Below are 17010 nucleotides of genomic sequence, written 5' to 3'. Positions count from 1 at the left end.
GATCAGCCCAAGGAGGAGGTTTGTCCCCGCTGTTGCTGCCTACTCCGAGATCTCTAATTATAGTGGTGGGGAAGGTGACGTCGATGATGACATGTCTAGTGATGCCACGTGGGTGCCCACAAGAGAGGAAGAGGAGGGGGGTTCAGAGGGAGATATGGACCAGCAGATAGGGAGGAGAAGCAGGAAGAACTTAGATTGCACAGGAGGGACAAAGCAGAATGCAAATGCATCAGGAGCGAGGCATCAACCATGTACGGTCACATCTGGCGCTCCCAGGACGCCGGAACATGGCTCCGCAGTGTGGGTTTTTTTTAACGTGTCCACTAATGACAATAGTGTTGCCATCTGCAATCTTTGCAGTCAATACATAAGTTGCGGTAAGCCCAACCCTCACCTAGGGACGACGGACTTAAGAAGGCACATGAGCTGCCATCTCCGAGCCCAGTGGGAGCAACGGAACACACAAAGCCACACTCCAGGCTCTCACTGTCCAGCCTCATGCCAAGCTCACGTTTTTCTGCAAAAAGGCAGGTTTCCATGGGCCAAATGTTCGAGCGTAAAAAAATGATGCTGGATAACCCTCTTGCCCAACGGTTGACGGCTGGCTTGTCAGAACTCATAGCCCGCCAACTACTGGCATATAAACTGGTGGACTCTGAGGTCTTTCGAAAATGTGTGGCCATTGGAACACCACAATGAAAGGTCCAAGGAAGGAAGTATTTCTCACAGAAGGGCATCCCAGAACTATATGGCCATGTTCAGCGCCAAGTGAATGTATCTCTGGCACACAGTGTCGGTGCCAAGAAACATCTGACCATAGACATGTGGTCTAGCAAACACGGGCAGGGAAGGTATATCACTTTTACTGCCCTCTGGATGAACCTTCTGATGGCCGTCAAGCCTGTAACCCGTGGCACCCGTATAGATTTGGTTTTACCTCCACGAATTGCATGCAGGCCTGGCTCTTCTTCTTCTTCTCCTCCTCCTACTCCTACTCCATCCTCCTCCCTCTCCTCCTCGGCTGACTCCTCCTTTTCCGCTGCTAGCGCCTCTTCCGCTGCGCCGCCCAAGCTCCCCAGATCCTATTCCACATGCCAGGTGAGACGTTGCCATGCCGTGCTGCATCTGTTGTGCCTGGAAGCCAAGAGCCACACTGGCCCGGCACTCCTTTCAGCTTTGCATTCACAGGCAGATCAGTGGCTAACACCGCTCAATTTGACAGTTGGTAAAGTGGTGTGTGACAATGGTGCCAATCTGCTTAGCGCATTGAAACAGGGCAAAATTACGCACGTGCCATGCATGGCACACGTCTAAAACTTGGTCGTGCAGCGATTCATTGTCAAATACCCTGGGGTCCAGGACATCTTGCGGCAGGAAAGGAAAATCTTCCATTTCAGAAGATCGTACATGGCCATGGCTCGCCTTGCTGACATTCAGCGGCGACACAATCTGCCGGTCAGACGTCTTATTTGCGATTGCCCGACGCAATGGAACTCAACCTTCTATATGCTTGATAGGCTGCTCCAGCAGAAACATGCAGTTAACATCTACCTGTACGAACTCTGCAGCAGAACAGGTTCTGGGGAGCTGGGTTTTTTTCACCGCGCCAGTGGCTGCTCATGTGCGACGCATGCAGACTTCTGCAGCCATTTGATGAGATCACCAAACTGGTCAGTCGCAGCCATGGCGCCATCAGTGACATGGTACCTTATGCCTTCTTTATGAAGCGTGCATTGCGTTGTGTCATTGATCAAGCTGTGGAGGAGCAGGAAGATGAGGAAGTCGCAATGCTGGATGAATTCCCAGGGGGGCTACTCTATCTGAGACAAGTCAACAACAGGAGTCTGAAGAGGAGTCAGAGGAGGATGGTGCTGGGGCGGATGAGGAGGAGCAAGAAGAGCATGCTTTAAACCTTTCTGGGATCCCTGTTGTTGTGCGTGGATGGGGAGAGGAGAACGAGGAGGACGACATTGTCCTGGATGATGAGCAGGAGCCAGGCCACCACACCGCTTCCAGTTTAGTGCAAATGGGGGCCTTCATGCTCCAGTGTTTTAACAGGGACCCCCGTATAAAAAGCATAAGGGTCAAGGACCAGTACTGGGTGGCAATGTACTTGGACCCCCGGTACAAACACTAAATGGCAGAAATGTTACCACTGTCACAGAGGGCTGTCAGAATGGAGCACTTCCAGGCCTTGCATCGAGAAATTGCCACTCCCAGAGAAAGAGTTGCAGGTACCAATCCAACAGCGCCTGCAAGAAGAGGCCGTTTTGAAGATGTGTTGGTGACTTCTGATATGAGGTCATTCTTTCAGCTGACCCATCTACAGGTGTCATCCGGATCCAGCATCAGGGAACGCCTAGACCGACAGGTGTCCGACTACATCGGGTTAACGGCCAATGTGGGCGCTCTGAGGAGTGATGAACCCCTGGACTACTGGGTGGGCAGGCTTGACCTCTGGCCAGAGCTTGCCCAATTTGCAATGAAACTGTTGGCTTGCCCCTCGTCCAGTGTCCTGTCCGAAAGGACTTTCAGCGCAGAAGGAGGGATCGTGACCGTTAAGTGCACTCGCCTAGCTCTCGACAGTGTTGACTACCTCACATTTCTAAAAATGAATGAGACATGAATCTCGGAGGAATTCAACACATGTGACCAGTAGACCATGTATATCCCTATAAACTATTTTTTAATTGAGCACAGACTTTTTTTCTACATTTGGTTCACTGCCTTGCACAAAAAAAGCACACCGTACTATATGACCGTACCCTCCTGTTTGAAGAGGTTGAGCGGTGTCATATTTTTGGGGCCCAGCAGCGAGTTGTTGGTATCAGTGCTGCTGTCAGTGCTCTCTATGTCGGTGCTGGTGTCAGTGCTCTATATCACGGTGCTGGTGTCAGTGCTCTCGATCACGGTGCTGGTGTGGTGTCAGTGCTCTCTATCTCGGTGCTGGTGTGGTCTCGATGCTCTCTATCACGGTGCTGGTGTCAGTGCTCTCTATCTCGGTGCTGGTGTCAGTGCTCTCTATCACGGTGCTGGTGTGGTGCCAGTGCTCTCTATCTCGGTGCTGATGTGGTGTCAGTGCTCTCTATCACGGTGCTGGTGTCAGTGCTCTATATAATGGTGCTGGTGTCAGTGCATTCTATCACGGTGCTGCTGTCAGTGCAATCTATCACGGTGCTGGTGTCAGTGCACTCTATCATGGTGCTGGTGTCAGTGCTCTATATCACGGTGCTGGTGATCATCTCCTGCACCCTCTTCATAGCCTACCCTGACCTTTTCTCTCCTCCATGGCCTTCATGAGTCCTGAATTGTCAAAATTTCACATATAAAAAAAGAATGCTTGTATTTGTCGATCCCAGATTTACTTCATATTCATGTGTTATGTAAGTGGCCATGTGGTGGGACTATGTGTGCACAGCTAGTAATTATTTTGTGGCTGGAGATATGACCTGTAGGTTTTTTTTAAAGTTCGCCTGCCATTGAAGTCAATGGGGCCCACCGCGAAATTTGCGGTTTGCAAACTTTCGGCCGCGTTCGCGGTTTGCGTTTGCGAAACGTCCCATCGGAAGTTAGTCCATCTCTACTCCTCTATATCTACCTTACAAAAAAGAAATGATCGGGTAGAGGAATGCACGACCGACCTGGAAAAAGTGGTGACAGAACATACCTCAGTTTATAACAAAATGGCGGATGCCTATGACCATCACACTGAAGAAATCTGATTCTTCCAAGTGATAGTGGCTGATTTAGAGGATCGCTCCACGAGGAATAATATTACATTTAAGGGCATACCAGAAACTGTTAAACCTCCAGAACAAATTACTTACCTACATCAGCTCAGTTAAATGGACAGCCAGGGGTGCAGGGGGAGATGTCGGGTCTTGGACCCCCCACAGCGGCAGAACAATAGGGCCCAGTCACAAGTGTGACTGCAGCGACCCTTATAGTTCCTGCCGCTGGCTCCCTGTCCCCACCACGGAACTTGATAGGAGAGTATCATGGTGACCACACAGGAAGTGAAAGGAAATCTTCCCAATATGGAGCAAGACAGCAATAAAAAACTGCCAGAAGTTCTAACTCTTCTTATCTCTGTTATAATAGTTTATAAAAAGTCTTAGCTGGAATTGGGCTTCATCTACAAATGTCCTGGTAGATTTTTTGGGGGAAAAATAGAAGGTCTCACAATTATAAATTGTGAGATTATGAAGCAGCTCATTCTGGTGTCCTCCTCACATTATGTACTTGTATGACCTCTTCTACTGAATATTGAATCTCTATTTAGGTTTTTTATCTCTGTCCCTCTGCATCAAAACTGTATTTTATATTAGGACTTGTTCTGTGGTGTGCTCAGTGGTGAAGGGTTGGTTGCCAGTGTCCAGGGGTCCCTCCTAGGTAGGGGTGACACAAGTCCAAAACCACTCAAGCTATCCTGCCTGAAAGCTATCAAAGCTGACAACAAATCATAGGTGTTGGAGGCATTGCCCACCCCGCAACTGCATGTATGCAATGGGCATGCTGTGGGGCGAGGGATACCTCCACTGCCCTTTATTGGCTGTCAGCTTGGACAGCTTCTCTGTGCCCTCTAAGAATTTTTCACTTGGGGAAACCAACCCAGTGGCCCCATCCATGATACACCTCTGGGTGTGATCTATATGGGAAGGTAAAAGGCTCTGATGGAAGCTGATCATTCTGTCATGCTATGTCCTTCCTGCATTTTTCTCACTCACCTGCACAGGAGGTGTTGATGGATCTACTTAGATTATTGATCTGATTGGTGACATCACAGCGGAGGGTTCCGGAGACCGGAGGAGGAAGAGTTACCCGGCGGGGTGAGGAGACGGATCTTCCATCCAAACTCCAGGAATAACGCGGATCTGATCCTGTCACCGAACATTCAGCCTCTGCGCTCCCATCTGGGAGACAGGAGGAGGTCACAGTGATGTCAGAGAGGGGGACTGGGGGAGGAGAAATCACATTATGGGAAGATTAGAAAAGCAGAAAAAAAAAGGAAAGCAGAAATGAATGAAGTATACATAGATCCCAACTGTCCCTGATTTGGAGGGAGTGTCCCTCTGCCCCCCTCATTTGTCCCTCATTTTGGTCTGATCTGTATAATGGTATATAAAATCTATTTTTTTTAAAAGTGTTTCCCAGAGATAAACCTTTCATCCAAATGCTGAATTGCTGCATTTGTAAATTCCAAAAGCCAATATAAAGGAATAGTAGTGGTAAAAAAAAAAGCACTTGTGGGTTTAACTAATCATTTTTTTGTATAATTCTCCTTTAAGGGGGTGTGGCAGGGGGTCCTATGCCTACATACTTTTGCAAATAGGTGTCCCTCATTCCCATCTCAAAAAGTTGGGAGGTATTAGTATATATGTACTGTGTATATTTATAAATAGCAATCAATGTATTGGACCATTTTGCCAGGAACTATGACTCAAATCCATGACTATGGTATTAAATATGTCTTGTTACTGCTATACAAAAAAAAAAAAAACACCTTTTCCCTTAATGACTACACTACACCAACTGGAGTAAATTGACCACAGCAACCTTCTTATTAACCAGTTCCCGGCCGGCGCATGCCAATGTACGTCGGCAGAATGGCACGGGCGGGCATATTGGCGTAGAGCAGTGTTTCTCAAATCCAGTCCTCAGGCCCCCCCAACAGGTCATGTTTTCAGGATTTCCCTCAGATGAAACGGCTGTGGTAATTGCTAAGGCAGTGAAACTGATCAAATCACCTGTGAAAAATAATGGAAAACCTGAAAACATGACCTGTTGGGGGGGCCTGAGGACTGGATTTGAGAAACACTGGCGTAGAGGTACATCCATTTTTATATGCTGCCCTGCCATCGCGTATGTGCCAGCGCACTCGGGACCGATCGGGACCCCCGTGAGTCCAGTCGCGGGTCCCGCGGACTCGATCGCCGCGGGGTTACCCGCGATCGTCTCACGGGGCGGCTGAACGGGGAGATGCCGTTGTAAACAGCATTTTCCTGTTCTGCCTAGCAACAAGTGACTCTGATCTCTGCTCCATGTGATTGGAGCAGAGATCAGTGTTCACTAAAACAACGCCCAGCCCCCCACAGTTAGTAACATGCCTTTAGGAACACTTAACCCCTACACTGCCACCACCTGCTTAACCCCTTCACTGCCAGTGTCATTTAGACAGGAATTACTGCATTTATATAGCACTGATTGCTGTATAAATGACAATGGTCCCAAAATGTGTCAAAAATGTCTGATGTGTCCACCATAATGTCGCAGTCACAATAAAAATCGCTGATCGCTGCCATTACTAGTAAAAAAAAAAAAAAAAAAATATAAAGATGCCCTAAAACTATCCCCTATTTTGAAAACGCTATAACTTTTATAAAAACTAATCGATAAATCTCTTATTGTGATTTTTTTTAACCAAAAATATGTAGAATACGTATCGGCCTAAACTGAGGGAAAAAAATGTTTTTTTTATATATTTTTGGGGGATATTTATTATAACAAAAAGTAAAAAATAATGAGTTTTTTTCAAAATTGTCGCTCTATTTTTGTTTATAGCGCAAAAAATAAAAACCGCAGGGGTGATCAAATACCACCAAAAGAAAGATCTAATTGTGGGAAAAAAAGGACGTCAATTTTGTTTGGAAGCCACGTCGCCACGACCGCGCAATTGTCAGTTAAAGCGATCTGGTCTTAAGCCAGCAAAATGGTCCGGTCTGAAAGTAGTTAACAAATATAAATAACCAATAATTAACATTAATTAACATAACAAATCAGACCAGACTATTTAAAGAGCAAAGGATGCAAGGTCCTAATAGGCATAAAAACCAGGACAGTACCCACCAGTCACTTCACCAGCCTCCAGCCGCAAAAACCAACTCAGAGACAACTAGCAGGTACACATCCACCACCTGGGAGCTGTGCCTCAGGCGGGTCCCTACACCATACCTTTTGGTGTCCAGATAACCTAAAAAGGACCTTGCACCCCGCCATCAACCCATCTTACTTAGAAAGACCCCCAGAGTCCGTAATCAGTTCCAAACCACCTTATACAGGGCGGAAAGTTGGGAAGTTGCTCCTTCACTTTCTTTTGCTATCCAAAGCCCTCCCCTTCCTGTAAAAATATAACTTATTCTCCTCCCCGCTCAAAGCCTGCCCCCTACAACTACTGACCTATCCTGTGCCCTTGGTCCTAACAAGCCCCTTTTAACCCCTATTATGCAGGCCCTACGTCTAGTGCATTCTTTCTTTTCACTCTGGGACTTTCTAAAGGGAAGGAAAAGTTACACGTCACTCACCTGGACAAGTGTCTTGTGTCTGATTGGTGGATCTCTCACTTATGTTGTTCTTTGCTGAACATCTGATATTCCAGGAATGGGGCGGTGACACAGGAGGCACAGTGACACGGACTGTCCGCTCTGAGCTGGTGACATCATATACCTCCAATCCTCCACTCACAGTCAGGTAGATGGAGGGGTCAGTCCCGTTCTCCACCCAGCAGGAGATCTCAGCGCTGCCATTCTGGAGACACCTCACATCCAGGACTGGATCTGATACCGGAACTGAGAGACACAGAGATGGGGAGATCTGTAACATTGTACTATAATGAAATATGATTTCCCCTGTAATACCCCGTCCACCCCAATCCATTACAGTCATAAAAAGTCACAGAATTCCTGAAATATCTTTGCTGCAGAAACTTTTATTGCAGGATACTAAAGGGGCCAATTTTGTAATTGGGATTCCCAGGCTTTGATTGATCTCTACAGGAGGGGACCATCAGCCAATAAAAATCTACTCCTTCCTGGGGAGCGTGGCCAGTCATGGAGCAAGATGGCTGCTTAACCACCCAGCTCTGCTCAGCCCCGGGACAAACAGCTGCTCCCAGGACTTACCAGCAACAGCTCCCTCTCCCTGATGCACTGGAGGGGAGCCCTCATCCTCAGCGACTGGATGGTATGTCCAAGAGGAAATACCTCAGCCTCCACAAGCTGTGCCAACTCCCCAAATATTTCCCACAGCCGGCCATGCAATCATCCAAAGATGGCGCCGGTGTGGAGCCTTGTGATCCCTCATAGGACACAGGCGTCATGCAGGGACCTGCAGACAATTCAGAACCCATGGAAAATCTCACATCAGAGCCTACCTCTCCCCAGCAATCACCTTCAGATAGAGGTAAGCGGGCTGCACTGTCCCCAGCACTTTCCCCTGCTAAGGAACCACTGCTTAAGAAGCAGCACTGGGATGTCCAGACACGCACAAACCCTGAAGAAATCCCTCAGACTGCCTAGCAGCCCTCCCTGCCAGTGACCAGCCAGCATCTGAGCACACACTAAAGTTCATTCTGCTTTCTCTGCAAAGAGACTTCCATAATGAACTGCGCTCCTCTATATCTACCTTAGAAAAAGAAATGATCGGGTAGAGGAATGCACGACCGACCTGGAAAAAGTGGTGACAGAACATAGCTCAGTTTATAACAAAATGGCGGATGCCTATGACCATCACACTGAAGAAATCCGATTCCTCCAAGTGATAGTGGCTGATTTAGAGGATCACTCCAGAGGAATAATATCAAATTTAAGGGCATACCAGAAACTGTTAAACCTCCAGAATGAATTACTTACCTACATCAGCTATTCCTCCTGCTCTTCGCTCCCTCCACATGTTAAACAGACAGCCAGGGGTGCAGGAAGAGATGTCGGGTCTTGGACCCCCCCACAGCGTCAGAACGACAGGGCCCAGTCACAAGTGCGACTGCAGCGACCCTTATAGTTCCTGCCACTGGCTCCCTGTCCCCCCATGGAACTTGATAAGAGAGTATCATGGTGACCACACAGGAAGTGAAAGGAAATCTTCCCAATATGGAGCAAGACAGCAATAAAAAACTGCCAGAAGTTCTAACTCTTCTTATCTCTGTTATAATAGTTTATAAAAAGTCTTAGCTGGAATTGGGTTTCATCTACAAATGTCCTGGTAGATTTTTTGTGGGAAAAATAGAAGGTCTCACAATTATAAATTGTGAGATTATGACGCAGCTCATTCTGGTATCCTCCTCCCATTATGTACTTGTATGACCTCTTCTACTGAATGTTGGGTCTCTATTTAGACTTTTTATCTCTGTCCCTCTGCATCAAAACTGTATTTTATATTAGGACTTGTTCTGTGGTGTGCTCAGTGGTGAAGGGTTGGTTGCCAGTGTCCAGGGTTCCCTCCTAGGTAGTGGTGACACAAGTCCAAAACCACTCAAGCTATCCTGCCTAAAAGCTATCAAAGCTGACAACAAATCACAGGTGTTGGAGGCATTGCCCACCCCGCAACTGCATGTATGTAATGGGCATGCTGTGGGGCGAGGGATACCTCCACTTCCCATTATTGGCTGTCAGCTTGGACAGCTTCTCTGTGCCCTCTAAGAATTTTTCACTCGGGGAAACCAACCCTGTGGCCCCATCCATGATACACCTCTGGGTGTTATCTATATCGGAAGGTAAAAGGCTCTGATGGAAGCTGATCATTCTGTCATGTTATGTCCTTCCTGGATTGTAATCTTTATGTCTGGAATATTTTATCTCTCAGTAAAAACTTTAGTAGTAAATTCAGCCTGGAGACATTTCTCTCACTCACCTGCACAGGAGATGTTTATGGATCTACTTAGATTATTGATCTGATTGGTGACATCACAGCGGAGGGTTCCGGAGACCGGAGGAGGAAGAGTTACCCGGCGGGGTGAGGAGACGGATCTTCCATCCAAACTCCAGGAATAACGCAGATCTGATCCTTTCACTGAACATTCAGCCTCTGCGCTCCCATCCGGGAGACAGGAGGAGGTCACAGTGATGTCAGAGAGGGGGACTGGGGGAGGAGAAATCACATTATGGGAAGATTAGAAAAGCGACGTCAATAGACGTAGTCCCAGCAAAGGAGTTCCGCGCTGTAGCCATCATTCGGCTATAGCGCGGATCTCAAGAGGTTAAGGACTGGTATAGGTGTACAATATATAGGGTTCAGTGCACTGCTGTGCTGGTGATTGCAGCAGCCTGTCTTTTGTCAGTGCAGGGAGGGACAGGATGCTATGTGCAGCAGGGACAGTCAGTTTAATCACTAGCTATTACTATTAGGTCCACAAAGGTCCTTTTAAGGACTGGTATAGGTGTACAGTATATAGGGTTGTACACGTATAATATATCTGCAAATCACTAGCTACTAGGTCCACAAAGGTCCTTGTAAGGACTGGTATAGGTGTACAATATATAGGGTGCTGGTGCAGGGCTGTGCTGCAGATTACTGCCCTATTCTGCAGATGTCCTTTATTAGTGTAGGGACTGAGGTACAGCCTGCAAATCACTAGCTGCTAGGTCCACAAAGGTCCTTGTAAGGACTGGTATAGGTGTACAATATACAGGCTGCTGGTGCACTGCTGCAGATTACTGCCCTATTCTGCAGCAGTCCTTTATCAATGTAGGGACTGAGGTACAGTCGGCAAATCACTAGCTACTAGGTCCACAAAGGTCCTTGTAAGGACTGGTATAGGTGTACTATTTGGTGTGCAGTATATAGGGGTGTAATACACGTATAAAATACTTGCACATATAGAAAGCATAGTATAGTGCATTTCCACTGTGCAGATGGCAACACTATTGTTAACGTCTACCTGTATGAACTCTGCGGCAGAACATGTTCTGGGGAGCTGGTTTTTTTTTTCACCGCGCCAGTGGCTGCTCATGCGCGACACATGCAGACTTCTGCGGCCATTTGATGAGATCACCAAACTGGTCAGTCGCAGCCATGGCGCCATCAGTGACATGGTACCTTATGCCTTCTTTATGGAGCGTGCATTGCATCGTGTCATTGATCAAGCTGTGGAGGAGCAGGAGCAGGAAGATGAGGAAGTCGCAATGCTGGATGAATTCCCAGGGGGGCTACTCTGAGACAAGTCAACAACAGGAGTCTGAAGAGGAGTCAGAGGAGCATGGTGCCGGGGCGGATGAGGAGGAGCAAAAAGAGCATGCTTTAAACCTTTCTGGGATCCCTGTTGTTGCGCGTGGATGGGGAGAGGAGAACGAGGAGGATGACATTATCCTGGATGATGAGCAGGAGCCAGGCCACCACACCACTTCCAGTTTAATGCAAATGGGGGCCTTCATGCTCCAGTGTTTTAACAGGGACCCCTGTATAAAAAGCATAAGGGTCAAGGACCAGTACTGGGTGGCAACGTACTTAGACCCCCGGTACAAACACAAAATGGCAGAAATGTTACCACCGTCACAGAGGACTGTCAAAATGGAGCACTTCCAGGCCTTGCTTTGAGAAATGCTGCATTCTGCTTTTGCGTGCGCTGGCAGAGGAGCAATTCCCACTCCCAGAGAAGGAGTTGCGGGTACCAATCCAACAGCGCCTGCAAGAAGAGGCTGGTTTGAAGATGTGTTGGTGACTTCTGATATGAGGTCATTCTTTCAGCTGACCCATCTATAGGTGTCATCCAGATCCAGCATCAGGGAATGCCTAGACCGACAGGTGTCCGACTACATCGGGTTAACGGCCGATGTGGATGCTCTGAGGAGTGATGAACCCCTGGACTACTGGGTGGGCAGGCTTGACCTCTGGCCAGAGCTTGCCCAATTTGCAATGGAACTGTTGGCTTGCCCCTCATCCAGTGTCCTGTCCGAAAGGACGTTCAGCGCAGAAGGGGGGATCGTGACCGATAAGCGTACTCGCCTAGCTCTCAACAGTGTTGACTACCTCACATTTCTAAAAATAAATGAGACATGGATCACGGAGGAATTCAACACATGTGACCAGTAGACCATGTATATCTCTATAAACAATTTATTTAATCGAGCACACAGACTTTTTTCTACATTTGGTTCACTTCCTTGTACAAAAAAAGCACACTGTACTATATGCCCATACCCTCCTGTTTGAAGAGGTTGAGCGGTGTCATATATTTGGGGCCCAGCAGCGAGTTTCTGGTATCAGTGCTGCTGTCAGTGCACTCTATCTCAGTGTTGGTCTCAGTGCTCTCTATCACGGTGCTGGTGTCAGTGCTCTCTATCACGGTGCTGGTGTGGTGTCAGTGCTCTCTATCACGGTGCTGGTGTGATGCCAGTGCTCTCTATCACGGTGCTGGTGTCAGTGCTCTTTATAATGGTGCTGGTGTCAGTGCTCTCTATCACAGTGCTGGTGTCAAGGCACTCTATCACGGTGCTGGTGTCAGTGCACTCCATCATGGTGCTGGTGTCAGTGCTCTATATCACGGTGCTGGTGATCATCTCCTGCACCCTCTTCATAGCCTACCCTGACCTGTCCTCTCCTCCATGGCCTTCATGTGCTCCTGAGTCCTGAATTGTCAAAGTTTCACATATAAAAAAAGAATGCTTGTATTTGTTGAGATTTACTTAATATTCATGTGTTATGTCAGTGGCCATGTGGTGGGACTATGTGTGCACAGGTAGTAATTATTTTGTGGCTGGAAATATGACCTGTAGGTTTTTATAGTTTGCCTGCCATTGAAGTCAATGGGGCCCACCGCGAACTTTGAGGTTTGCAAACTTTCGGCCCCGTTCGCGGTTCGCGTACGCGAAACGTCCCGTCAGAAGTTCGTGCATCTCTTCTCCTCTATGTATACCTTACAAAAAAGAAATGATCGGGTAGAGGAATGCATGACCGACCTGGAAAAAGTGGTGACAGAACATACCTCAGTTTATAACAAAATGACGGATGCCTATGACCATCACACTGAAGAAATCCGATTCCACCAAGTGATAGTGGCTGATTTAGAGGATTGCTCCACGAGGAATAATATTACATTTAAGGGCATACTAGAAACTGTTAAACCTCCAGAACGAATTACTTACCTACATCAGCTATTCCTCCTGCTCTTCGCTCCCCCACATGTTAAATGGGCATCCAGGGGTGCAGGGGGAGATGCCGGGTCTTGGACCCCCCACAGCGGCAGAACGACAGGGCCCAGTCACAAGTGCGACTGCAGCGACCCTTATAGTTCCTGCCACTGGCTCCCTGTCCCCACCACGGAAATTGATAGAGTATCATGGTGACCACACAGGAAGTGAAAGGAAATCTTCCCAATATGGAGCAAGACAGCAATAAAAAACTGCCAGAAGTTCTAACTCTTCTTATCTCTGTTATAATAGTTTATAAAAAGTCTTAGCTGGAATTGGGCTTCATCTACAAATGTCCTGGTAGATTTATTGGGGGAAAAATAGAAGGTCTCACAATTATAAATTGTGAGATCATGAAGCAGCTCATTCTGGTGTCCTCCTCACATTATGTACGTGTATGACCTCTTCTACTGAATGTTGGGTCTCTATTTAGGTTTTTGTATTTTATATTAGGACTTGTTCTGTGGTGTGGTCAGTGGTGAAGGGTTGGTTGCCAGTGTCCAGGGTTCCCTCCTAGGTAGGGGTGACACAAGTTCAAAACCACTCAAGCTATCCTGCCTGAAAGCTATCAAAGCTGACAACAAATCATAGGTGTTGGAGGCATTGCCCACCCCGCAACTGCATGTATGTAATGGGCATGCTGTGGGGTGAGGGATACCTCCACTGCCCATTATTGGCTGTCAGCTTGGACAGCTTCTATGTGCCCTCTAAGCCCTTGTACACACGATCAGAGATTCCGACAGAATGTGTCCGTTCGGAGCGTTTTGTTGGATATTCCAACTGTGTGTGGTTTGCATCGGACTGTTTCCGTCAGAATATCCGTCAGACCAAATTTTCCAACTTGGCGGAAATATTTTCCGACAAAATGCTCCGATCATGTGTAGAGAATTCCGATTGGACAAAGTGCCACGCATGCTCAGATCAGATTTGTACACCAAAGCTATTGGCTACTAGCCTGAACGTAGTCCCGTTGTAACAAAATAACGTCATCACGTTCTGAACGATCGGATTTTCCGACAACTTCGTCCGACCGTGTGTATACAACAGTTTCGGAAAAAATCCGTCGGACAAAATCTGAAGGACAAAATCCAACGGATTTGGTTGTCGGAATCTCCGACCGTGTGTACAAGGGCTAAGAATTTTTCACTCGGGGAAACCAACCCTGTGGCCCCATCCATGATACACCTCTGGGTGTGATCTATATGGGAAGGTAAAAGGCTCTGATGGAAGCTGATCATTCTGTCATGTTATGTCCTTCCTGGATTGTAATCTTTATATCTGGAATATTTTATCTCTCAGTAAATACTTTAGTAGTAAATTCAGCCTGGAGACATTTCTCTCACTCACCTGGACAGGAGATGTTGATGGATCTACTTAGATTATTGATCTGATTGGTGACATCACAGCGGAGGGTTCCGGAGACCGGAGGAAGAAGAGTTACCCGGCGGGGTGAGGAGACGGATCTTCCATCCAAACTCCAGGAATAACGCGGATCTGATCCTTTCACCGAACATTCAGCCTCTGCGCTGCCATCCGGGAGACAGGAGGAGGTCACAGTGATGTCAGAGAGGGGGACTGGGGGAGGAGAAATCACATTATGGGAAGATTAGAAAAGCAGAAAAAAAGAAAAGCAGAAATGAATGAAGTATACATAGATCCCAACTGTCCCTGATTTGGAGGGACTGTCCCTCTGTCCCCCTCATTTGTGCTTCATTTTGGTCTAATCTGTATAATGGTATATAAAATGTATTATTTAAAAAAGTGTTTCCCAGAGATAAACCTTTCATCCAAATTCTGAATTGCTGCATTTGTAAATTCCAAAAGCCAATATAAAGGAATAGTAGTGGTAAAAAGGTAAAAAAAAAAAGCACTTATGGGTTTAACTAATAATTTTTTTGTATAATTCTCCTTTACGGGAGTGTGGCAGGGGGGGTGTCCTATGCCTACATACTTTTGCTAATAGGTGTCCCTCATTCCCTTCTCAAAAAGTTGGGAGGTATTAGTATATATGTACTGTGTATATTTATAAATAGGGATGAGCCGAACACCCCCCGGTTCGGTTCGCACCAGAACTTGCGAACGACCCCCGCGTTCGGTACGAACGTTAGAACCCCATTGAAGTCTATGGGACTCGAACGTTCGAATTGGAAAATGCTAATTTTAACGGCTAATATGCAAGATAGTGTCCTAAAAAGGGTTTGGCGACCTGCCTCCTGCCTCAGGGGACATGGGTCACTGCAAAAAAAAGTTTTAAAAACTGCCGTTTTGACGGGAGCACTGATTTTAATGACGATTAAAGTGAAAAAAAAAAGTAAAATATTCCTTTAAATATGGTGCCTGGGGGGTGTCTGTAGTATGCCTGTGAAGTGCCACGTGTTTCCCGTGTTTAGAACAGTCCCTGCACAAAATGACATTAAACGGAAATAACACCATTTAAAACTGCTTGCGGTTTTAATGTTATATCTGGTTCCTGCAATATGGTTGAAAATCATTCAGAAAAATGGCATGGGTAGCCCTCCCTGCCCATTACCAGCCTATTTGGGTCTTGTACACATATTAAGGGGAACCCCGTACCCATATTAAAAAAAGGAAATGCGTGTGGCCCCCAGGCCCTATATACTCAGAACAGCAGTATACAGGCGGTGCAAACAAGACAGGGACTGTGTAGGTTTGTTGTGTTAAGTTGAATCTGTTTGTCATTTTCAACCGGTACATTTTTAAAGTGTAGCTCCAGTCAAAAAAAATATCTTTAAGCTTTTTGGAAAACATAGGGAAGGGTTATCACCCCTGTATAATTTGTTTTGTCGTCCATCTTTTTTCATCTCACTTGCTGCTGTCTCCTTCCGTTTGCAAGTAGGAGATGTTTGTAAGTTGGATGTTTGAAAGTAGGGGCCTGCCCTATATTATAGCGGTATGTACTGGGTACAGAGCACGCAGACAGCACGCACTATCTCCTAACACTACTGACTGCAAGCTCTATTATTAACCACTTGTTAGCCCAATGTTTGCATAAAGTGAAAGATGAAGTTATGCTGAGTAAATAGATATCAAACATGTCACTCTTCAAAATTGCACATGCCCTTGGAATGGCGCCAAACGTCGCTACTTAAAAAATCCCCATAGGCGACGCTTTAAATATTTTTTTACTGGTTACATGTTTTGAGTTGCAGAGGAGGTCTAGGACTAGAATTATTGCTCTCGCTCTAACATTCTCGGCGATACCTCACATGTGTGGCACATGCGAGCACATGGGGACATGGGCGCTTTAAATTTTATTTTATTTTTTTATTGTTCATTTTACTTTATTTATTTTAGTTTGACATTTTTTTTCCCAAAAATATATTTTTGATCACTTTTATTCCTATTACAAGAAATGTAAACATCCCTTGTAATAGGAATATGGGGTGACAGGTCCTCTTTACAGTGAAATCTGGGGGGTCAATATGACCCCACATCTCACCTCTAGGCTGGGAAGCCTGAAATAAAAAATAAAAAAAAGATTCTGGCTTTGATTGTACTGGCGAGTTGGTAGAAGCACCGGAGGGCGGTGAGGGGTGGGGGGCGTCTATGGCTGGGTATTTCAGGGTATCACCGAGTATGGCTGGGTATCTCTGAGTATGGCTGGGTATGGCAATTTATGGCAGGGTATTACAGAGTATTGGCGGGGTATTGGCGGGGTACTACAGAGTAATAGCAGGGTACTGCAGAGTATTGGGGGTACTGCAGAGTATTGGGGGGTACTGCAGAGTAATGGGGGTTACTGCAGAGTAATGGGGGGTACTGCAGAGTAATGGGGGGTACTGCAGAGTATTGGGGGGTACTGCAGAGTAATGGGGGTTACTGCAGAGTAATGGGGGGTACTGCAGAGTAATGGGGGGTACTGCAGAGTAATGGCGGGGTACTGCAGAGTAATGGCAGGGTACTGCAGAGTAATGGCAGGGTACTGCACTGCAGAGTAATGGCAGGGTACTGCACTGCAGAGTAATGGCGGGGTACTGCACTGCAGAGTAATGGCGGGGTACTGCAGAGTAATGGCGGGGTACTGCAGAGTAATGGCAGGGTACTGCAGAGTATGCACTGGTATTGCAGAGTATTGGCAGGGAATTGAGGG

General features: G+C 46.8%; 2 protein-coding genes across 5 annotated transcripts in view; one reads left to right on the top strand and one right to left on the bottom strand.

The window, feature by feature from the left end:
• The window catches only part of LOC143981547 (immunoglobulin superfamily member 10-like), a 492232-nt gene that overhangs the window by 189160 nt on the left and 286062 nt on the right, over positions 1-17010 (top strand). The window lies entirely within an intron of this gene.
• LOC143981465 (uncharacterized) overlaps positions 1-17010 on the bottom strand; it is a 72249-nt gene that overhangs the window by 5796 nt on the left and 49443 nt on the right. Inside the window, exons 4-7 of the mRNA XM_077479346.1 lie at positions 14247-14474; positions 9625-9852; positions 7302-7565; positions 4728-4955 (exon numbers count right to left, since the gene is read on the bottom strand). Of these exons, the coding sequence (XP_077335472.1) occupies positions 4728-4955; positions 7302-7565; positions 9625-9852; positions 14247-14474 (948 nt within the window). The remainder of the gene's footprint in view (positions 1-4727; positions 4956-7301; positions 7566-9624; positions 9853-14246; positions 14475-17010) is intronic.

The sequence above is a fragment of the Lithobates pipiens genome, unplaced genomic scaffold (assembly GCF_037356315.1).
Source record: "Lithobates pipiens isolate NorthernLeopardFrog02 unplaced genomic scaffold, aLitPip1_a1.2 Scaffold_16, whole genome shotgun sequence".
Lineage (NCBI taxonomy): Eukaryota > Metazoa > Chordata > Amphibia > Anura > Ranidae > Lithobates > Lithobates pipiens.
Note: the sequence above shows the minus strand (reverse complement) of the source record. Positions and strands in the feature narration are given on the sequence as shown.